General features: G+C 35.9%; 1 protein-coding gene across 1 annotated transcript in view; it reads right to left on the reverse strand.

Moving 5' to 3' along the window:
- Positions 1 to 294: 294 nt before the first annotated feature.
- AGO3 (Argonaute 3) overlaps positions 295 to 24,735 on the reverse strand; it is a 76,561-nt gene continuing 52,120 nt past the window's right edge. The window contains exons 12-19 of the mRNA XM_083134528.1: positions 24,372 to 24,560; positions 23,335 to 23,430; positions 22,106 to 22,222; positions 20,200 to 20,394; positions 18,211 to 18,402; positions 13,137 to 13,241; positions 10,472 to 10,612; positions 295 to 5,862 (exon numbers count right to left, since the gene is read on the reverse strand). Coding sequence (XP_082990654.1) covers positions 5,776 to 5,862; positions 10,472 to 10,612; positions 13,137 to 13,241; positions 18,211 to 18,402; positions 20,200 to 20,394; positions 22,106 to 22,222; positions 23,335 to 23,430; positions 24,372 to 24,560 — 1,122 coding nt within the window. The 3' untranslated portion in view covers positions 295 to 5,775. The remainder of the gene's footprint in view (positions 5,863 to 10,471; positions 10,613 to 13,136; positions 13,242 to 18,210; positions 18,403 to 20,199; positions 20,395 to 22,105; positions 22,223 to 23,334; positions 23,431 to 24,371; positions 24,561 to 24,735) is intronic.

Genomic DNA, 24,735 nt, shown 5'->3' on the forward strand with positions numbered 1-24,735 from the left:
GTAACCCCATTTTTATGTTCCTGGATTTTGCATTTTCGCACATTATACATTCAATCTTGGTCTGAACATAACAAAATGTTACAAAATTTTCCTCGATTTTACATTTTCCTGTATTTTCAGTTTCTTTTTAGCTTGGTCCCTTGAAAAATATAAAATCGAGGTTCCACTGTTGTATCTATTCTACCTTGAAAATAACTTTCCCAAAACTACTTTCGTCACTACACGGCTGGGAAAAGTTTGCACCTTTGACCAAATTAGATATAAACAACGTTTATGAAATCAAACAACAGGTAATGAATACAAAAATACTTTTATTTTCATAACAAAAATACAAGAAAAACTTGGCAATGGAAAAATGCATCACCATCCGAGCTCAGTGATTTAGGGCTTATGCAACAACATAAGAGCCAATATTCCATTATAAATCTTGATTCCTAAGTTTAAAAAATATCTACTATACTAGACAAATACACTGTACAAGAGAAATAACTAATAATAGAAGAACATAAGGAACACATGATAAAATGGATGCAGTACTCTCAGGTACAAAACAAAACACACTTTTCTGTACTTTTACTAAAAAAATAATAAACGTATCTAGTCAAGGATAATGTATCAACAAATGAATTTGATATTATTGTTAATACCTCCAAGTACCATTTCACAATTTCCTGTTTTCTTGTCAGAATATCGACTTCTAATGAGTGATTATTATTGTTTATATCTAAAAGAACAGTTGAAAGTTTTAAGGGAGGAACAGTTAATGCAAATAAGAGGAAGACTATGCACTACCACAAGCTATTTTTTTAAAATTCAAATGCGTACCAAATTTTCTGAATGGTGTCAGTGTAAATTTTGATTTGCTGTACCTTTTAAGAAGATACTTCATTGTGCTACCATCTATTGAGTAAAAGAAAAAAGCACTACTGTTGTTAAAAGTGAAACTGGTGCTATCATACACATTTTTTGTTCTTGCATTGTGTGGAAAAAGCAAATCTCAAACTTTTTTGCTTCATGGCGTGGTGCAAAGCACAGGGGAGCACTTTACTATTTTTTTCCTTCTGTTCAGAAAAACTACAGAAATAATTTTTTTTAGCTCAAGTAGACAGTTTTGTGTGGTACTTACGGGTATATTAATTGTGCGAGGCACATTTCAAAAGAAAGCAGATTTATAAAAAGTGACTGGCAACAGTGATCGGATCGAACCTGCACAGTAACATCAACTCATCAACTGGTCCATTGGCAACCTAACAATCATAGTTTTGCTAGTCAGCTGTTGGTTATCATGTGAGTTAGAGCATGTTAAAAAGGCTGCGTGATTAAACAATCCCGTCTGGTTTGTGGTCTGCGATTCAATTTCATTATGCCAAAGGTCAAAATGCTGAAGAAATTCACCGAGAATTGTGTGAATTTTATGGTTTGAATGTAATGAGTGAAGGAAAAGTATGGCAATAGTGTCCTGCAAATGGGAACTTTTTGATTACTCCCCGTATAGTGCGGACCTTACACCTAATGACTATCATGTCTTCCTGCACATCAAACAGTGACTCGATCTCGATGATTTGAAGAAACTGACGTGTTGAGAATGGCAGTGTTGGATTGGCTGAACTCCCAGGCAGCGCTATGTAGAGGGGTATAAAAAAAGCTTGTTCAATGGTACCAAAATTGCTCGGAAAATAATGGTGACTATGTTGAGAAATGAGAGAGATGTACGTGTTTGTAACCACTAATACAGTGCTCCTACACTTCTTTTCTGTGGCTTGAACCCAAATTTCGCTATGATCTTTGTGTTACGTATATGTTCTTTAAGATTTGAAAAGTACACATTAAAAAAATCATTTCATTTCTCATACGATATCTTGTACAGGAGAAAAAACTGTACAGACAAATTTTTATGTAAATGTACCATTTTTTTGAGTATGTTGAACAGTATTTTTTGGCAAATTCATCATTTTATAGTTTTTTGGAAAATTTTATTGACAGAAGTGAAATAATGTATGTGGCAGCAAATCTGTGTGTAATAATGTTGACAATTTTACCATATTAGTAACTGATAATGACTGTCAATGGTTTCGTGACAACTATTAATCAAGTCCAGATGCATATATTTCTTCTTAAACTGACTCAAGACCTGTTTGGTTTTTTTTTTTTGGTACTGAATTGGTAGAGCCATGGTACAGTATGCCAAAGACCTGGGCTAAAATGCTAGTCAGGTTGGCATTTTTCACCAACTTTGATTATATATTAGAAGGAAAGATACAAACACTTATTGTGACAAGTTAAGATATGTTTGCTTTGTTCATTTAACTAACATCACTTTGTAGTGACAGATACGGTTGGTTTCCTTCGTTATTTTTTTGTAACTCTGGGAGGAATGTAGTGCTGCCTCCTAGAGGAAAAGAAGCAAACTACTGTTTCTATGTAATAGTGTGTGTAAACCAGATGTAACGTTGGGAATGTAGTTTTGTTATCATGTAGAGCTTTTTTTTGTGAGTCTTTCCAATAAATTATCTTGATAATGCATGTGTTTGCATTCCATAACAGACTTATTCATAACATTAGGTTAACTATGACAGGGAGGTGAGAATAAGAACTCCTTAAAGGTATTATCTCAATATTTGCCTGGGGCAATGCAGGAAATGTAGGTGGAGGAGAAACATGATTGAAAAGAATGCGATTGATAGTCATCTTCATGTATTCTTACTAAACTGTTTTTCACAATTACGGGTTGTTACTAGAGTTCAATATGAAAGCAAATATGTAAGCAAAAATTTGTCAAGCTAATTGTCATGTCTTAAAAAAAGTCATGGTTATGATCCTTTGTGTGTCCAATAAGTTGCTTTATGAAACTAACATGAATTACATTGTATATGGTACATATCAAGAAAAGGTGGAAGACAAGACTACACAGAAATTGGAATTCTACAGCATCTTCACAGAAGTGCACCATTATTTCTGACAAAAAAATGTTAAGTGTACAAACATGATGAAAATTTGACCATTAACCAAATTTGTAGGAAAGTACAAATATTTGTACAAGTGTTCACTCACAACACACCACTTTTTATTCGCTACATGCAAATGAAAAAGCACATGACAACCTTGTGTATTGCATCACGCAATAGAAGTGCTAAGTACTTGATAGCCACACTCGCCAATACCAGTAGACTTGAAAAATCATATTTAAGGAACTTCCATCGCATATACACTGATTAAACATTACACTCACCAGAAACAGAAAATATTGTTCCATGGTGAGAAACTTTGATACGTTATCCTTGACGTAACATAACTTTTTGTTTTACGCTTTCAAAATCCAACTGCAATTCTCAGGCAGAGTCAAGTTGAACTCTGTGTTTCAGGAGTTATCACCGAACTTAGTGATATTATTATGTACACAGAATATTTTGGAGAAAACACAAAATGCACTCTGGCAGTGCTGCTGTTCATATTCACATGCTCATTTTTCAATATCGTGGGTCACTGCTAATCATTGGAACTAAACATATGCAAAATTCTCACTTAGTCTTTTCCTTGCTTACAACATACATTGGGAATAACAAACATGAATAGCGTTGAAATCAGACATTTCAAGGACGTAACATTTGTTATTATGAACACTTATTTCCTGTGCTAACAAAGTTCTAAATGTGTGAAAACTAATACTAGTACAACAACTAAAAGACACCCAAATTATTGCTTCCTGGAAAGGTAAGAAAACAAATTTCTCAAAGGTATAATATTTGTTCAATTATAACCATTCTATTCCACCCTGATTATCCGAACTAAGCATATGCCTGGACCAGTATTTTGGTTGACAGCATAATACATATTACTCTTCTCTGGACAAAAGACACTGATTATACAGAAAACTGCCATTTACTTCTAACGTAACATTGGAAGATTGCAATTATTCATAGGAATCTTATAATGATGCGAAAATGTTGTCAAGGTTTTATAGTACAAGATATACTTTCTGTGGAAAGCGAACTGTATGAGACAATATTATCCACTACTTAATGTGAGAAAGGTGTTATTCAGTTGTTTCATACAACATAGTGGACAATATAAATTACAATTTTACTTACGTTTTTTGCGAGTATGATACGTTTTCTTCAATTATGACGTTTCGAGAGATAACTTTTCTCTTCTTCAGGTTTCGGTGTTTTATAAGCATTCATAAAGTCATAGCTTTGTCAAAATATTTCTTCCATAGTCATCAGGATTAAGGGTTAGGTAAAATGCGATGATGACTGTGGAAGAAATATTTTGACGAATCTATGACTTTATGAATTGCTTATAAAACACCGAAACCTGAAGAAGAGAGAAGTTATCTCTCGAAACGTTGTAATTGAAGAAAACGTATTATACTAGCAAAAACGTAAGTAAAATTGTAATTTACATTGTTAATCTTGTGAGTAATTCGCACATAGTAAATATGAACGTAGTGGAACGAGAGTTTGTGAAGAATATTCATTTTTGTTTCTTGGTACAAATAATTCATACAGAATTCCTGACCACGCTGGGGTAAATTGCAGTGCATTGGTTTCAACTACTGTCATGCCACAATCGTTAAACCCACTGAAAATGCAACTACTACATTGATTTCATGAACTGTAGCACTAATTGTGCCCTTCGGATACATGGTTTATCAGGAGAATACAGAAGTTGTAAAATATAGGTGCATCGTTGCTCGTAAGTTAAGTAATTAACTTGTAATTTAAGTAATTAACTTACGAGTACGGATGCACCTGTATTTTACGTAACTGAAAATGTAAGTAAATGTTTTTCTTTTGTTTTTTCAATCACAGACAGCAGCTTTCACTTATGGAAATGATGACAAATGGGGTGCCAAGTGGAGTGACATGTAGTATCATAATAAATACCATTATCAAAATCATACAAAAAAAACTGCAAGAAGCAGTTTGATGCAAAGATAAAAGAAAGTGTGGTGATACCAATGAATGAATGAATGAATCTACGTGTTATGTAGTTGCGTAAAAATATTTTACCACAGCACTTTTCCACTCAACACAAAGAGTATACTTTTAGTGCATTATTAGAGTTTTTTTATATGTATAATATTTTTTCAGTACATCTTCAACACATATGTGCACTGTGTTAAAATGTTCAGAAACGTGGTCACTTGACTACAAAATTATGTCAATTATGAACATTTCAGTACAGATATGTATGTGTTCGTTTTGCTCATGAAGTTTTTTGGTCTTGAACAGGTGACTTGATATTAATGAGCACAACACAGTAATTTTAACATGACCGTTCAAATGAGAATGACAAATTAAATACATTATTATGAACAATGGATATGCAAATGAACAATTGTTAGTAACAATATTATGCTTGAATATTTGTACATAACTGAAAGTACAGGAATGTTACTTGCGTAGAAAATGAGTAACAGATACTTGTTTGAAAGCAATGCAAGAATACAGGCATTCTGAAATAAAGATATGGTGTACACAGTCTCAAGTTTAATTCCTTCACGTCAACTGACCTCAAAACTAAAATGGAAGAACCTTTGAATACTGTACAGTGATTGTTAACATGTGCTTAAGTACAAAGACGCAGAAGAAACTATATTACTAGTGCAAACTTTGCACTCAACCATATTATGACATCCACACTTAATATACTTGTCATGTAAGATCAGGTTACATGTTCTGAGATATTAAAAACAAAGCATGTCAAAAAAACACATGTGTAATACATAAAAATAAGTCTTTTCAAAAAAAGGTTCATGATCTGTGAGGTTTCTTACAGGTAAAACAACTTGTCGCACAGCTTATCGCTTGGTTCCCGGTGGATGTTCTGACCAACAAGATATGCTAACTTGTGTGCATACTGAAATAACAAAAGAGGAAAAATATTATTGATGAAAAAGACTTATTATTGAAAACAAGCATGCAAAAAAAGATACACACACATTGTCACTGAAAGCATGCTTGCACAGATATTTATCAGCTTCCTATGCTTGGCAATTTTTGGCCACTAAACTGCTGCAGTACAGGGTGTCCAAAAAGTTAAACCAACCAATTGATTGATACACTGATTTAGTTTATTTTACTTCGCGTTTTGTGCCTCTTGGCTAATTTGCGAAGATGGGGATGAAGGATGAAATTGATGAACGGACATTTACAAACAACCAAGCCCGAGCGGCATTCGAACTCTGGACCCCTCGCGTTGCAGCGCGATGTGCTTACCACTCGGCCATGGGGTCCGACTTACACCAATCAAGATTATGAACGTACATAACTTTTGTACAAAAAGCGATGGAGACATAAACATTGCAGTGGGTATTAACTTTGTCTATGTGGATGTTTTTTAAACATTAAACAAGAAAATTATTCTCTACATGAATGTACAGTATGGTGGAAAGTTACACTAAGCTGTAAAAATAAATTGTACGAAGTGAAAACAAAGACGAATAAGCTATCGAGTAGCTTGCAATAATTTTAGATGTGTATTGATGGTCTCCGTGGGTATTTATCTAACTGATGAAAGAACAATAATTTTTTATACATTTTGTGCACACAAATGGATGATTTAAGGGGTTAATTGAGACATATTCATAAAAATTACGAGATGTACTGGCAACATTGTTCAATCAATACCCAGATGAAATAAAAGATTTGAAATTATTGTGCAAAAATATAGGTAGGTTAGTCTTATGTAGAATTCTCAATTTTCATTGACATTTCCTGACTTTCCACCAACATTTTATGACCCTTTCCACCTCTGGTCAGTATATTACCTCCCCTTTCCTTCATTCGTCACAACTATAATTTCAGATTGTGAGTATTCATCAGTAGAGGCATGTGTATTTCGCATTTGACAAAAAACACAAAATGTGACACATTGTAATGTTAATTTTTCATGGTTCTGAAAGGTGTGAGGTGCATTTTCCTGCACTGTTGTGTCACAAAATGATGTGAAATGAACTGCAAAATGCTAAATAGAATCTAAGGGAGATTTCAGACCAAAGCGACACGCAACACATGTCACTCGGGAACAAGTCGATCAACAGCAATGTTTCACAGCATAGCAGGCTGCACAAGCCTGCGTTCGATTGGTGAAATCCTGAAGCAACACATCTTGCATGTCGCTTCGGTGCAAAATCTCCCTTAAACATGAAATTTAGAGTTTATTTGCCAATGCCAACTCATTCCTGCGAGCTTCGCAATTCACAGAAAATTCATTAATTCTGCTGTGAATATTTGAGAATAAAAAATGGATCCCTTTAAACAGGAAAAAAAACTTAACACTCTGGTAACTAAATAAATGTGCTGTTAGAAGGGATATGTTTATTTTGTGTCATAAGTGCAGTTTTTAAATCAAATTTAGGATTATGTTCACAATTTTAAAACCAAAATAACATTTTATATACAGGGTAAGTCAAAATGATGGACCAATTACAGAAATTTATACTGTGAAATCTAATAAACATATGTTATTGTGAGACACGCGCTTCGAAAGGTTAACTTTCAAAGTTTAGTTTCCACTTTCTACCGCTAGGAGTCAGCAGCGAGCAAGAAAATGGCATTGACTGGAGAACAGAGATCTTTCTGTGTGCTTGATTATCATGTGAACAAGTCTGTGATTAGTGTGCAATGGCATTTCCGTACCAAATGTCGGAGAGAACCACTTATTGGGAAGGCCATTTGTAAGTGGTATGAACATTTCAGAGATTCGGGCTGCATCTGTAAACGAAAATCGACTGGCCATCCGTCGACTGGGGGTCCACAGAAGTCCACCTAACGGGCAGCGAGAGAACTTCAACTTCCACAGAAAACTGTCTTGGCAGGTTATGGGGAAACATTTACAAATGAAACCCTACCACTTGCAACTAGTTCAAGCCTTAAAAGACACTGATTATGCTTTGTGCGTGCCCTTCTGTGCCGATTTCCTCGCATTAATGGAAACGGATGGGTTCTCTGAGAGGTTAATTTACAGTGATGAAGCAACTTTTCACCTTTCAGGGAAAGTGAATAGACAAAGTAAGGATTTAGGGAACTGCTAACCCCCATGAATTTGTGGAACACGAACGCGACTCTCCCAAAGTGAATGACTTTTGTGCCATTTCCCATGAAAAGATTTATGGGCCCTTTTTCTTCTGTGAACGTACTGTGACAGGACTTGTTTTCCTTGACATGCTGCAACTATGGCTCCTTCCACAGCTTCCAGAGGATAGCGCATTACCATGGCAGCATTCGGGACCATCTCAATGGGGCATTGGAACAACGTTGGATAGGCCGTGCATCTCCGGAGAATCGACCTCTCCTTCATTGGCCACCTCGTTCCCCCCGACTTGACCCCACGTGATTTCTTCATGTGGGGTTTTGTCAAGGATCATGTTTACGTACCACCACTTCCAACAACATTGGATGACCTGCGTGCCTGCATCACAGCAGCCGTTGCTGATATTGACCGCAACATGCTACACAAGGTTGATGTGTGCCGTGTTACGCGAGGTGCTCACATAGAACACTTGTGATTTGTTTGAAAAAAACTTTGACAGTTTACCTTTTTAGCACATGTCTCACAATGAGTAAATGTCTGAAATCGGGTCCATCATTTTTACTTACCCTGTATTGCTTTCAATCCGCTATAACGCCAAAATTTTATTTGCTGCTTTTGAACCGAAAATTGACAGTTTTTGTACGGAAATTTTGCTTTTATATTTACCAAAAACATGTGCCTATATTCATCACGTTTTCCAGGTATTTGGTAACCCTGACAAAAAAACTGAACATTAAAAAGAAAAAAACTAACAAATTACAAGCCAAAGTTAAAAAAAAAAAACTTTTAATGAATCTCCTGACCATTTTTCAACCTCAGCTATCTCGGTGATCACATTCATCACAAATCAATCATAAACATTAGACATTCAAGATTCATTTGTAGAATGAAGGTCAAGATTTTGGTACAAAAACAAGGCACATTTTGGGATCGAAAGCTGCATATACCGTATTTACGCATGTATAGTGCGCATGCGTGGATGGGTAAAAGTGACAAAAAATTATATCTCGTATATAATGCGCAGTACAATCCAGTTTCAAGAAATGGCTTTCTTAGTTGTAGGTTGTAAATCTGTTTGCTATGCTGATCAAGAGTAAATGACGTCATACCCATTCAATTGCTCATTCCTTCTTTTTCAAAATATATACTTTTTCTTTCCATGACTAATGTAACATTTATACGAGGCACATTCAGGACCTTCCAAATAGCAGTTAGTAGCACAAGATTTCTTCCATTAAGGAATTTACACACTCCATGTATGTCATATTATTTGGCCAGTAATACATTTTAATTTTTATTAACTTTTTCCTTACGTTTTCTTTCATCCAAAGTACCATACAAATCAGAACGTTTCTTCATTTTTTGATGAACTTATTTCAACCGCATTTCACATTAGTGTCGTTATCTTGTATGGAATACTCTTTCCATATTCAGAAACTGCAAGATTCAAGCTTTACAACGATATATAACATGATAGGGTTCCGTAAACATGAAAAATCAATGCAAGTGTCCCAAAATCATGGAATGACCCTGTACGATTTCATGTTGGCTGTCTGAATTATTCCGTGCATAATATGCACCACAGTTTTTGGGGGCAAAAATTTTGGAAAAAAGTGCGCATTATACATGAGTAAATACGGTAATACTATATTTGACTTGAAAACTGCATTCATTACACACACAATAAACATTTCACTTCCAATAGCACATTTACATAATTGTCAGAGCATTGAGTTTATTTTTGCTTCTCAAACATTTACAGAATTAATAATTTTCCATAACTTGCATAACTCACAGAAAATATCAGACTTCAGAAAGTGTTGCATTGGTAAATAAACTCTACATTTTGTGTTTAATAGTTTATTTCATATTCTGCATCATTTCGTGACAAAACATGGTAGGAAACTGTACCTCACACCTTTCAAAAACTAGGTATCGCCACAAAATCTGGGTAATGGATATCCGGATTTGAAATTATCCAATATCAGTTTCAGATGAAACTGAGAGTCTGAATATCCAGATGGTATGGATATCTGGAATTGTACATATTTGATTAAGAATATGTAGAAAATCCGTACAGTGAAATACAAACATGGCAAATAAAAGAATATGTGGATAGTCCATAAAATGGATAAACAATAAAAGTGTCTCGATAAAGGAAACACACTGATATCCACACATTTCAGATAATCTGAATATCAGGATATCCCTGACTCTGTTTATCAGAATATCCAATATTTGGATACTGGAAATCTGGATAGAAAATTATTCAATATCCAGATAAAATTTTATCTGAATTTGGACATCCCTATCAAAAACAAAATATGCATGCCTCTGTTCCATGTGTGAAATGCAAGTTGGATATTCAATTCAAAGTTACCTGGAAATTACTTTAACAATAGGCATGCATATTGATTGAAAAGGCAATACATACCTGGCATGGGGCTGGAACTCTTACGGTGCCAGGCCAGTTGTAGTACATATGGGTCATTTTGTATGACAGTCTCTGGACGTGATCTGGCGTCATTGTGCTGGTATCATGAATGACCACATAATGAGTAGGCGACACTGTTCCCTGGAAGAAAAGGGAAAAAAATAAGATATCAGCAACTTTTCCATTTCTTATAGCACTTTAAAGAGTTCAGACTAATTAATAAGGAGACATACACAGTTTCGCATCATGTGTAAAATTAATTTTGTTCTCGCAAAATGCACTCAAGTATTACAAAAATGAGAGTTCTTGTGGATTACACTAACACCGCTAGGTCTGTTAATCTTTTCAGGACAACTAGTTTCAAATTAAACCACCAAAAGTATTCATTTAATGAGGTACACACAGGAGATGTACTACGTAGATTTTTCAGCGAAAAATGCAGGCTCGACCAGGACTCGAACCCGGGTCTCTGGCAATCTGTGCCATTTCTTTAGCAAACGCTAGAACAAATATTCTGGAAATCTATTCTGCAAGATGGCTACACTGCTTTCCATAATGGATGCTGTAAACGCAGTTTAAGTATGTAATGATCCTGAGAGATCATACTCATTAGTATCACTAATGTTTATTTACTCGGTGTATATGTAACCATTATTATTATGTTCAAAGTTATTTTATTTACTTGTTCAATGTTACATGTGTTAATACCTGCTTTGATAATAATTGTATATTAACGTTTAGCACATGTTTAATATTATAATATGTATCGTTTGTGCCTTGAGCACGTAGTTCAATCGTCTGCCGTAGAGATGGCCTTGCCTGCTTTAGCACGCTTCCACATAGTTCGCGTGAACGGCACTAGAGGCGCTACTTGAACCGAGGCTATATAACTGGCCGAGCAGCAGATATTCTTCACTTGGCATCGATCGGTTAGTTCGTATGAACTTTCCAACCTGATCATTACCAGTGCGTAGTTAGAGTTCGGTTAGTTCATTGAACTCTCCAGCCTAATTATTGCCTATTTTTGTGGGAGCAGGAAGAGGAATATTATCCATTTTGCCTTGACTCATCTCACTCAACAGGTCGCTAGGTGCCGTGGCTTGCCACGAGTTGATAGCTTCCTGGAGATGAGGCCTTGCTCGAAAAGGTTTATTATCCATATTCTTCAGTTGGCTTTCAGGTCGACTCACGATAAGATCTCTCTTACAAAACTGACCTGGAAGAAGGAGCACTCCGCTCTTGCGAGAGGCCAAGCACCCTAGAGAAGTTGTCCTCTGCCTGCGGGCGAGAGAAGCTGCACTCCGCCTATCAGTGAGAGAGGTTCAACTCTGCCACTGGCAAGAGAACCCACTCCACTTTCGAGTGAGAGATACCCCACTCTGCTTATTGGCGAGAGATAAACTCCACTTTAGAGTGAGAGGACCCGCTCCGCTTGCTGTGAGAGGTTTCCTCCCCCTATCAACCTGCGGCACCCCACGAGGGTAGTGTGGCGTTGGGTTTCTAGGCAACCACCCAGAAGGTAAAATTACAGGTCAGATAAAATACTATGGTTATCGTGAGGGTGACCTTAATAGATGCCCCTTGTTCCCCAAAAGCCAACAGTTTCCCTGTAAAACACCTGCAGTTACAGAAGTCGGCACAAAGACAGCACATTCCTAACGAGAGTTGGAACTACATTTTCGACGGCAGAGGGCAACGGCAGCCGTGTTCCTGTTCCCAGTTTACAGCAGTTGCAGAAGCCATTCTTCCCCACCCCAATTGTGTGGCAGTATATTGGTCAATGAGTGTAATATGCTACACGGGTATGTGCTAAACTTACAACGTTTGCAGTGTATCCAGCTATAGTCATTAAACTTTCTCTAGCTTTAGACAGTGTATTTTTTCTCGAACCCTGAGTGAAATAGTGTCTCAAGACACCGCTGGCAGAAGAGTTAGCATGATGGGTAAAACTTTGCAGTGGGTTTGGTGCTACTGATTGGCCGTTGCCAAGCTAGTAGATTTGCACCTCTGCTGACCTTTCTCTAGCACGACGTAGCACGTATTACGTACTTGAAGTTTTGTGTTTCCGGGTTGCAGAGTTCCCTCCCCAACTAATTTCTCCACTCCAAATGTGGTACCCTTAGTGAATGATTCCTTCAAAATTGATTGGAAAAAAAAATCTAGCAAACTCTGCACCGTGGAAACACAAAACTTCCTGTACGTAATACACAGCTTTTCTTCTGCATTTTTATCCCCCCCCCTTCTATTTTTCAACATGACTTGGTAATATACCACTGCTACATACATTTTTTTAGTTGGATTGTAGTAGCCATATGGTGCTCCTCAATATGAATTTTAGTGTAAAAATTGAACCATTATTTATATTTTACACACGCACGCAGCTTTCATTATGGAGAGAGAAAATGTACGATTTCACCTCTGCTAAGAGTCCTGTCATTCTGCAAAAATAAAAAAAACTATTTCATCCCGCTACAACAATTACTTCTCTTGTATGATTTTCTTGTTCGTAAATTGAGGTAAGTTTGAAAAGGGCACACATAAAAATGTCTTCTCCATAGAGGCTAACAGGCAGGAGAGGCTGACATCTGCTAAAGGTTATTAAAAAGTGTTTCAATGCAGACATATTTTTTTATGGAGAATGAAAATGCTTGCAAACAAAGTTTACCTGGCGCACATTCTGTGACACTAGGAAGAAATCATAGAAGTTCCTTCTTGTAATGGTATGGTCCATAATTGTTCCTGGAGGTGGATTGTCAACTCTGCTACCATTCTGTGAAGAAAAAATGCAAAGTTATTTATTACACGTAATAGTCATTCTAATCCCAAGATTAACAAAGTGTTCAAATTCATATGTGGTTAAAATTCACTTCTTACTCAAATATGTAAAACTCCATGTAACATGTTAAAAACATAACTTATTTGCCTATTGATTTCGTTGACCCTACATCACCGTTCACAGAAGGTTGTCGAACAGCATTCTATTATTCTGTAATAGATGAGGTCCGGGATGGACCAACATGAAATGTCTACTGATACTGATAAAGAACCGATATAAAATTTACTAATGCCCATTATTCTACTGATTCAATATACAATTACAGTATATTTGAAGAACCTGAATGGTTTACTAAACCCATAATTAATGTATATAACCAGGCATGTGGTGCAATGAGTTTCATTTTAAGGGAGAAACTATGTATTTAGATACTTACGCTACAAAACTATGATATATGAATTACAGCGGACCCTCGATCTTACATTTTAAGGGGACAAAGCTGAGAAAACTTAAAATGCAGGGGTTCCACTGTATATGTTCATACTGGCCAATACTGATATTATATATTTTTGGTAAATAAAAAAAGCAAAATTTCAGTACAAAAACTGAGTCAATTTTGGGTTGAAAAGCGGTAAATAAAATAAAATATCGGTGTTATAGCGGTGAAAAATTGGATGAAAAGTGGTATATAAAAAGACATTTTGGTTTTAAAATTGTGAATATAATCCTAAATTTGATTTAAAAACTACACTTATTCCACAGAATTAACATTTCACTTCTAATAGCACATTTATGTAGTTATCAGAGTATTAAGTTTATTTCTGTGTAAAGGAGTCCATTTTTGCTTCTCCAATATTAACAGCACAATTAATCAATTTTCCGGGAATTGCATAACTCTCAGGATAATTCAGACCTCAGAAGGTGTCGCGTCTGTGAATAAACCCTGAATTTCGTGTTTAAGAGTTAATTTCGCTTTTTGCAGTTCATTTCGCATTATTTCATGACAAAACATGGTCACAAAATGCATCTCACACCTTTCAAAAACATGAAAAATTAACACTACAATGTGTTTTTTCAAATTTAGTTTTTTCATCAAAAACGAAATATGCATGCCCCTACCGATATAGTACTGATTAATCTGTATATTTTATCACACTTTGCTGTCAGTTATAAGTAACATTTTACCTTCATTGTGTTTTTAAACTAGTATGTTAATTTGTAGGTTACAACTACAAATGAAAAATAAAAAGATATATAGAATTTAGCATAATTTTCAGGATAATTAGACTCCATGTACCACATGGAATTTTTGTAGACCAAGGGAAAGAAAAAACAATGAAAGAGTATTGGCTCAGACCCAATAACAATTAATCAATCCATAAGCACCCATGCACAATTCTAGCCTCCGTCCAACAGTAGGCTTCCTATTGTTAGGGTTCTTATGCTCGGTGAAGCAAACTGTACCATTATCCTTCAAATTCTGATCAAGTCAAGTATTAGAACAGGGTGGCCACTCTAGGACCACGATAAAACTCAAGTATAATTCCCGGTTTTCAAAGTAAACTTTCCAAAAATTCAAGTATAAAAGCAGGCTTCTTTTTTCTATTTCAACCTTATGTATTACCACCTCTCAACACCCACACAAATATATTAACAATAGTTTCCAACGTACCCAAAAATTCCAATTCAAATCAGTTAAGCGGTATATGTATTTAAAATATTTAAGGTGCGAAGATTACATTTCGTACACTCAATCTACATCTACAAACACAAGTCACAAATGTTACAGGATATACTAATCTACAAAAAATTATCAATTTCATACGACTTTCAGACTCGGATATAACTAATCAATTAAGGCAAATATTTTTTGTAAATAAACAAAAGCAAAATTTCGGTATAAAAATGGAGTCAACTTCATGTTCAAAAGCAGTACATAAAAAGACATTTTGGTTTTAAAATTGTGAATATAATCCTACATTTGATTTAAAAACTACACTTATTACACAAAATTAACAATTCACTTCCAATAGCACATTAATGTATTATTTTCTTGTAGTTTACAGTTATTACAAGCATAAGAAAACAGTTTTTCGTTGTGACGTTTCAGGAGAACACACGCTCCCTTCATCAGACATTTATTTCTGTCTTGACTAAAGATACAGTTATAACAAAGGTTAGCAATTTTTTAAACAAAAAGAATCCTTTATATAATGGATGTTGTCAATGTTACACTGTTGTAATATAGCAACCTAACTGTGAAAAGAAGCAGTCTGTTTTATTTTTTATTTCAGATATAAAATTTTGATCATATCATTTTTTATTTAAAGTTATGAATCCCAAATATCATCAGGTAATATAAAGTCATCACTGTTTTCACAAAGTTTCTTGATGTTTTCTGTTACATTAAATTTTTATAGATGGTGGCTTACTCAATTTGTGAAAAAGAAAACTCCATACTGGATCTATATTACCATTTTCATTATTTAATTTATTCCAGTGTTCTTCTGCAATGAACGAAGCTTCCCAGACATTCAACTCTATGTTTCCCGTCAATCTTTTTAAAACCTTCTCTTTTTAATTAAATGCTTATCTTCGATGATGTGAGCTGACAAACCTGTTCTTGGCTTTAGATTTATAATGTCCAAATCGTGTTCATGCCATCTAATTGCCATTTTCCTTGCTGTTTGTCCCACATAATCCTTTGAACATGAAAAACTTATATTATATATTCCTGTGGTTTCCACATCTGGTAGAGAGTTTCTCATTTTGAATTCATTAAATGTACATTCCAAACTTCTTGGTGATCTAAAAACAATTTTGAAATTAAATCTTCTAAAAATTTTTGCAATTTTATGTGAGAATCCCTTGTGGAATGGAATGCACACAAATTTCTTTTCAACAGATTTTTCATCTTTGCCTGTATTTCTCTTTTCCTTTAGTTTTCTTGTGACTTGTTTCTTGATTTGGTTTATTCTGTTAGTGTGAAAGCCATATTCTTTTGCTATATTAAAAAGCCTTTCTTCTTCATTTTTGATATCCTTATTATTAGAACATAGTCTTGTGCTCTCAGGAAAAAAATTACAAATATATTATCCATTGTTATACGAGAATGTTCTGAATTGGCATGGATGTACCAGGTGGTTATAATTAAAGTGACGGTGTTCAGAGTGGTACAGCACGGGCTGTAATGAGAGTAGCAGTCTGAAACTTCGTAAATATGCTAATGAAGCAATGCGCTCGCGAATTATGAAGGAAAAAAAATAGTTCCAATTCTCGCCACCAGGGTAAAAAATGGCACTGTAAGCAGTAAAAACGTGGTATAGTTACAGGAAAAATGCACTATAAATTGCAGAAAACAATACTCGTTGTAAAAAAATATCGCTACAATTTCACCATTCGAATTACATGAACATTACTAAAGGAAAAAGCAACAAGCGTCACCAACAACAACCAGGGAGCTCACACAATGGTTAGGCAATGTCACCGATTTTGACGTCAGAGTTACGGAAAATTCCACGTTTTGACTGCTTACAGTGCCATTTTTACCCTGGTGGAGAGAATTGGAACTATTTTTTTTTTCCATAATTCGCGAGCGCATTGCTTCATTAGCATATCTATCAAGTTTCAGACTGCTACTCTCATTACAGCCCGTGCTGTACCACTCTGAATACCGTCACTTTAATTATAACCACCTGGTACTTTTCCCCTGCTAATTTTTTCCTATGGACTGATGTTTGAATTGTTGTGTCAGTTGTCTTAATTTTCAGATCAAGGAAAGAAATTACATTGTTATTCATGGGTTCACAAGTGAATTTTATGTGACGATGTGATTCATTTAACAATTTAAATACGTCCATGATGGTGTTCTCATTTTTAGCAATAATTAGCACATCATCTACATATCTGATGTAGAGTATGATATTCGCACCTGTCTGATTAACAATTGGAGATTCTATGTAATGAAGGAAAATGCTGGAGATGATTCTGGATACTGGATTTCCCATTGATAGACCATTACTTCTTTTCAGTTAGGTTGCTATATTACAACAATGTAAAATTGACAACATCCATTATATAACTAATTCTTCTTGTTTAAAAAATTGCTAACCATTGTTATAACTGTATCTTTAGTCAAGATGAAAAACTAAATATGCTGACCAAGGCAGTAATTTATTTTATTAAAAACATAAACTAAACGTAACGTTTAGTCAAGATAAAAATAAATGTCTGATGAAGGGAGCGTGTGTTCTCCTGCAACGTCACAACGACAAATTGTTTTCTTATGCTTGTAATAACCGTAAACTACAAGAAAATAATTCTACAATGCATGCAATGCGTACATACAAGAAAAACATTGATGTAGTTATCAGAGTATTAAGCTTATTTCTGTGTAAAGGAGTCCATTGCTTCTCCAATATTAACAGCAGAATGAATCAATTTTCCGTGAATTGCATAACTCGCAGAATAATTGAGACCTCAGGTGTAGTGTCTGTACATAAACCCTAAATTTAGTGTTTAAGAGTCTATTTCGCACACTTTGCACTTCATTCCGCATTATTTCGTGACAAAACATGGTAGCAAAATGCACACCTTTCAAACACGTGAAAAATTAACATTACAATGTGTTTTTTTGACATTTCATTCTTTTGTCAAAAACAAAATATGCATGCCCCTACTAATCAACTTCAAGATATTGTAAAAATCTTCCGGGCTGTAAGATAAATTGTTCTGCAAAGGACACTAACAAAGTAAAGGGATTGATAGAAATATGTTTTATTTTCTGCAAGCTAAACTGTGAATAACTTGTCTTAGGGTATTTAGAAATATGTATAAATTCAATGGGATTTGGATTAATAAAAGTTGCAATTTTTCATGTCTACGGAGAAACATACCTGCAGAATTCTAAAAATTCAAGGAATTTCCGCTGAGTAGTCACCATGTAGAACCAAAACATACTTACAGTGAGAGCAAATATCCTTGTGTTGATACGCTTCTGTACCACAACGAAAGTTATCACGGGCTTGTATGACTCGCTGAAGTGTTGGAACGTAGACTCCAGCTGAGGTACTTCGTGTTCCTTACAGTACTTCAATTGGCCGTCACCCACGCCATCTCTGAAGATGACGATCCTCAATGGTAACACATTGTTGATCTGAAACAGGCAAGGAACTATATTCAGGGCATCTACCGAAATAACAAATCCAAAATTCTTGGCTTTTTTTCTTAAAGAGTTGCAAAAAAAGCAGGCTTTTCTGAACGGTTATTTTTTTTCCAATTAAAGGCCAGAAAGGCCAGCATAAAAAAAAAATATAGAAATTTTGGCTCCTTAGCAATTGCTGCTAGCCTGTTTCACTTGTAGTGCCAGCTAAGGGTTTAGGGGTTCAAAATGTCATGTTTTGGAACTAGCTAAATAATTTTACATGCTGTAGCAGCTAGAAGACATGTATCAGCCATTTCTTCAGGGTGTTCGAAAATTCACGCAACAAAGACTTTGAACGTACGTAACCTTTGTACAAAAAGCGATAGAAACACGAACCTTGCATTGGGTATTGACTTTTAGTGTGTGGATATTTTTAAAACATTGGTTCATGAACGTTCAGTATGAAGAAAAAGTTACTAAGGTGCAAAAAAGTATTTGTATGAATCAAATAAAAACATGAATTGAAGACAGACACAGAGTCGCTTGCAAATGTTTTTGATGGGTGTCGATGGTCTCTGTGGGTATTCACGGAATTGCCGAAAGAACAATTACTTTTTATGCATTACAGATGATTTATGGCACATTCATAAAAAGTGTGTCCTTTTTTCGAAATTACAATTGTACTGGCAACATTTGTCATGTCAGAAGGCAGTGCCAGGTGTGCCCAACATCTGGCTATGATATGCAATGAATGTCCAGATGAAGAAAAAATTTGAAATACAAAAAAACTAACCTGCCTACGTGGGTTGTAAATAAAGTAGTGGCAACACTGTCAGGAAAAGGTGATGACACCGTGCATGTGCTATCAGACAGTGAGCAATGTCACTTTGGGCCCATGTCGATGTGTGGAGTGCCAAAAGTTGTTGGTGCAGTGAGTGCTGTTGTGCATGTACGAGGTTGAAATTATCTCCATTTTGCTCACCACTCTAAAATATGTTTGCCAACGTATATGAATGTTGCACAATGGTGACAATATGGGAAACACATCATGATGCAATTTTACTCATGTTCTCGCTGACACATCCCAATCTCCTCAAGAAGTGCACTTACCCATTGTGCAACCATCAGATACGGTTAGGTATTGTTTCTACAGGCTTGATGCAAGTCTGGATCACATTCTCATGCATTTTTGCCATGGGCAAACCTCGATTTTGATCCAAAATCTCTGTTATACATTGGCAAACATGTTTTAGAGTGGTGAGCAAAATGGTGATAATTTCAACCTTGTACATGCACAACAGCACTCACTGCACCAACAACTTTTGGCACTCCTCACATCGACATGGGCCCAAAGTGACATTGCTCACTGTCTGATAGCACATGCACGGTGTCATCACTTTTTCCCCGACAGTGTTGCCACTACTTTATTTACAACCCATGTATATATTTGTTCGTAAAATCTTTTCAACAAATGACAAAACATTGTAATAAAATGAACCTCTCACGTTTCAAAAATATGAAAAATTAACATTACAATATCTTATTTCACATTCAGTGTTTTTGTCAAATACAAAATATGCATGCCCCCATCAATTACCTACCTCCACGTAACTGCCAAACAGACGCGGCAGCAACAACAGAAAAGAGAAAAATAAGGGAAATAAAATAATAAGAAAGATGGCTCCTGAGAAAAAGAGGCTGGCAGCTGAATTATTCTTACTTTTGTCTAGTCTTCATTCAGTGTCTTATTCATACATCCAAAACATGTCACAACAATGCAAAGTGATACAAATAACAAGTACAGCTTACGTCTTTATATTTCTGCAGAGCACTTATGAAACACGTCTTTATGCCGTCAATCAATTCTTGGCCAGGAACTTGGAAGCAGCTCCGGGAGAACCACCTCGTTACAGTCTCATTCATGGAGGCTACAAATCCTGCTACACTCCTTCCCTTGCGAGCGGCGTCGTGGTAGACATCGATTCCGCAAATCATGACACCTTTCTGTTAATTAAAAGGCATTAATTAAGGAGATTTATGAACAATACACACTACTATACCATAAAATCTATTTTAATATCATAGAATAAAAACATGAATTGAGCCTGTTTCCTGCGCTTTTCTATTTTGAACATTTTTCTTCATCTCTAGCAAGGTTGCCAGGCATTTCTTAAATACATTTCCAAACTATTTTGGGATGTTTTACAGTATTGTAACTCTGTTTGCAGCATACTTTTAGAGGGCAAATATATAAACTGCATGACACACCATTCTTTGAAAGTAATTTCTTATGAGATAATGCACACTATTGTGGCAGTATTTACAATGTGATCGCCTACCAATTCTCATAGCACTTCTGGCAACTGGAGAATCGCAGGGGACCAACTTCCTTACTGGGATTTTTACCTTTCAGGCTTAAACCACATACGCTTACTCATGCAAAATGTCAAAAACAAGTCTGGGGTTAGTAATTTCAGGTTTTTATTAATTTTCACATGCAAACATGCTTGAAATTTATTAGAAAACAATCCGATTCACATGCATCGCAAAAACTTACAACCACGGCTTCCATTCAGCTAAGCCACAGAATATCTCCACACTCCTATTCCTCTATTTTATATAATGCGATTGCCAATACGGCTTTTCTTTACATCGCTGTCAAAGTTATAATTCATACAGCGTGATTATCTTTTTATATACAACATTTTCAACTTGAGAACTTATGATCTGTCATAACAAAACTATGAAAACCGATCATTATCACCCAATGTCCAACAATGTTGAACGTTCAGTCCACTGCTGCCACTTCGTGCAGTGGAATGCAACATGGAGACAGAAAGGGATTGCATGGAGGGGACAACACAGCTCCACCTACCAGGTATTTGCAGCAGGGCACCTTGCTTCCCTTTCTCCAATCCCCTTCTATAAGGTTTAGTTTGTGGAAAACAGGCCACCTTGCATAACTATGAACCTATGTGCTCACCTTAGAAGTAATCCCCGTAGGCATTGTGGCATTTGTCCACCACCCTGGCAGTACGTCAATGGCAGCCCTGTGTGAGGTGGGAGATTGCTGAAACAACCGATCACTCACTGTATCCTTCACCTCAGCATCCAGTTGAACAGGAGATCACACAGTGCCCGTTTCAGCTCACCAAAGATGGCTAAATCGCATGGGGACATATCCAGACTATAAGGTAGGTGCTGGAATGTTTTCCACTGAAATCTGTGTAACAAGTCCCGGACATTGGCCATATGTGGATGTGCATTATCATGCCAACAGCACCACCCCAGACAGACTTGATGGCCTGACGCAGGAACATCAAAGTTTCTGTATATCAGATGACAATAACAGTTGCACCTTTCTCACAAAATTCAATAAGCAGAGGCCCACTGTGGTAGACTGGTAGCTGCATTTCCTTACTGGACTCCATGCCTTACTGGCCTTCACACAAACTTGCGACAAACACTGTAATCTACAGTGACAACGGAACCCTCTTCCACTAGCAGGAGTTGCGTAGAGCCGAGGCATCTACATGTCGAGATACAAGGTGGTCTGTTTTCCACTGACTGACCCTTATATACCATTATGTGAAGCCTTGCTCCACAGAGTAATGGGACAGACGAAGTCTTCATGCACTGAGACAATGACACATGGGCCCAAATAAACAGCCAATTGAGCACGGCAACAAGATAAATGAAAAACAATGGGACTTACCATTGGAATTTTGACTGCCCACAAGCTACCTCCCAATTTGCAGTTTATTTGCAATGCTATCTTCTGAGTTACTGAGCGTAGTTTGTCTGGTTTGCTTATTGTTCGACTATTTATCACCTACAAAAAAAACAAAAACAACATGGATTAATTGCTTTAATTTATTTTAGCAGTCAAACTATCCTTGAAATTATACAAAATGTGCAATATTCATACATTCTAATTTGTTTTTTGCGAGATAAAAGTGGATTTAAGGAATAAATAACAGTTACTTTAATATCCTAATTGTATAATACATGTATGCATGATGAAAGTTTAGTTCAACACATTCAATTCTCAAGAAAATAACATTCTTTAAAAAAATACAAGAACATATTGAAATGAGGATTCACAAAATTCACTAAATGTAACTCAGAATATGGTTAATATGTCTTTGATAGTTCTTTTTTTTTTAAATCAAATTCAAGTTCTTTGCTTCACTGTTTGTAAAGCAAAATACTTTTTAAGTGTAATATCGATTGTTTCTGTGAAATTATTATTATTATTATTATTATTAAAGTAGGGTTACAATTAAGCTTGCAATTTTCTTTACATTGATTCTGTAACTCGAAAAAACTATAATGTCTTACAATTCTGCTTAGCAGGTTTTTACAACAATAAGTCATAATTCATCCATTTTCAGTTTAGCTCATTCATTCATTCCTTGTTCTGACCCTGTCGAACGAAAGACTGTCCTTGAAGGATTTCAGTTTCCAGTTCCTGTGTAATGTTAATGAATTCATGAGATGTAAGAGACTAGTTTAGAAATAAATGCTGATCAGTTTAGCTCAATTCCACCAAAAAGTAAAAACAAAACACACATCATAATCCCTAGGGTAACGAGTTTGAAGATGTACACATACAGGTAAGACACAATTCTCAGCCATCATCAGAAATAGGCCAAGATATTGAATAAATGAAGAATTCACATGCCAAGTTACAGGGATTATAAAGAAAATATATTTATCCAATGGGAAAGGATGTGTCAAGTTGTTAAGTCCACTTTACGGACTGATAGACTAATCGAGATTGAGCTACAGTTTAAAGTGGAGCCTGAACCACTATGTGCTTCCACCGGGTATCAAACCCAGGACCCCTTGATTACAAAGCAATGATGTTACCACTATGCCATTGGAGAGGATCAGGAAAGATCATGTTAAACAAGGGGGAGAGATAGAGAATGCAGTATTTACCTGGGAGGCCACTGGCATCTCAACACAGCAAAGTTTCTTCACAGCCGAGTATCTGTCATCTCTTGCGGTAGGGCATATTATCACTGCAACTTGTACCTATAAAAGTGCAAACAAAAACACTGTTATTAAGCACAGGTTGTGCTTGTGGTGGCAACATGATTACGAATAAACAACATACGGATATTTCTGATGCATACGTGGTGCATAAAATATATTTCAACAGAAAGAACAAAATATGTGAAACAACAGAACAAACATTACAATGCAAGGTATTAATACACAATAATAAATTATGACTGAAGCTTGACAAAGCTGAGAAAAACCCTCTACTACCGCTATCGAATTTTCAACAATGGAGGGAATGTGGGCAATGTAATCAGCTGCTTGCCATGTAAATCTTCCGCTGTATTGCCAAAATGTGCTGCATTCTTCAACACACTGTCATTGCCTTTACTGAATGACAAGTGTCTGTACCATCACAAAGGTAAAAAAAAACAATACATAGTGAGAAGAAAGATGTCTAGTCACTAAGGCATCTGGGAGAGATGGATTCAATTCACAGGGTGGTTGATCTAAGGCTGGAATATTTCCAGCCTTGTTTCCACATGAAGCAACTCTGAAGTCACCCGACCTCAAATAAAATGGATACACACCCTGTCGAAGAAAACAAGAAAAACTATAAAAAAACCTGATACATCACAATATGAAAACACCCAGGTTGTCAAATGACTTTTGGTAAATTTATCCCCCACCTGCCTGGTACCTCATCAAGCAAACTGAATAGGAAACATTTTAAAATTTAATACACTGTACTCACGAATGGATGTCACAAACCACATTTCTTTGCATAAATAAATACATAGAAACTATTTACACACACACACACACAATTCAATTTACAATGTTGTACAATGCAGAAAAGTAAGTCCAAGAATTTTTTTTCACTGCTGTTACAAATCGCTGATCTACCAGCTTTCATTTACTGCTTTTGTCTTATTTACCATAAATTTGTGTGCTACCTGTATGCCAACACTTACTTGAGGATTTATGTGCTCTCGCAATGCATTGGTATATGTCTCCGTTCTGTCATTCCTCAATGGGACCTTCTTGGGATCGAAAACTTGTATGCCCATTTGAGGTCCCACTCTCTTCATTTGGTTTATGTAGTCAGATGTATACCTTTCATCTTTGCTGACGTAAACTACAATCCACTTCGTGAGATCAATCTGGAAGTACACACAATTGTCTAGGCTTAGACTCGAAGTCTGTAAATGTCATGGTATTAATAAATTAAGTACAAAAATTAGCATTACCGGGCATACCCAGTAGCCAACTATGAGAGCACTATAAAAGTGGGTACACAACCTGCTTCCGGAGGAGAAGGCAGCCAAGTAGTTCAGG

This window comes from Lepisma saccharinum, chromosome 13, assembly GCF_977018435.1.
Source record: "Lepisma saccharinum chromosome 13, izLepSacc3.1, whole genome shotgun sequence".
In the NCBI taxonomy this organism is placed as follows: domain Eukaryota; kingdom Metazoa; phylum Arthropoda; class Insecta; order Zygentoma; family Lepismatidae; genus Lepisma; species Lepisma saccharinum.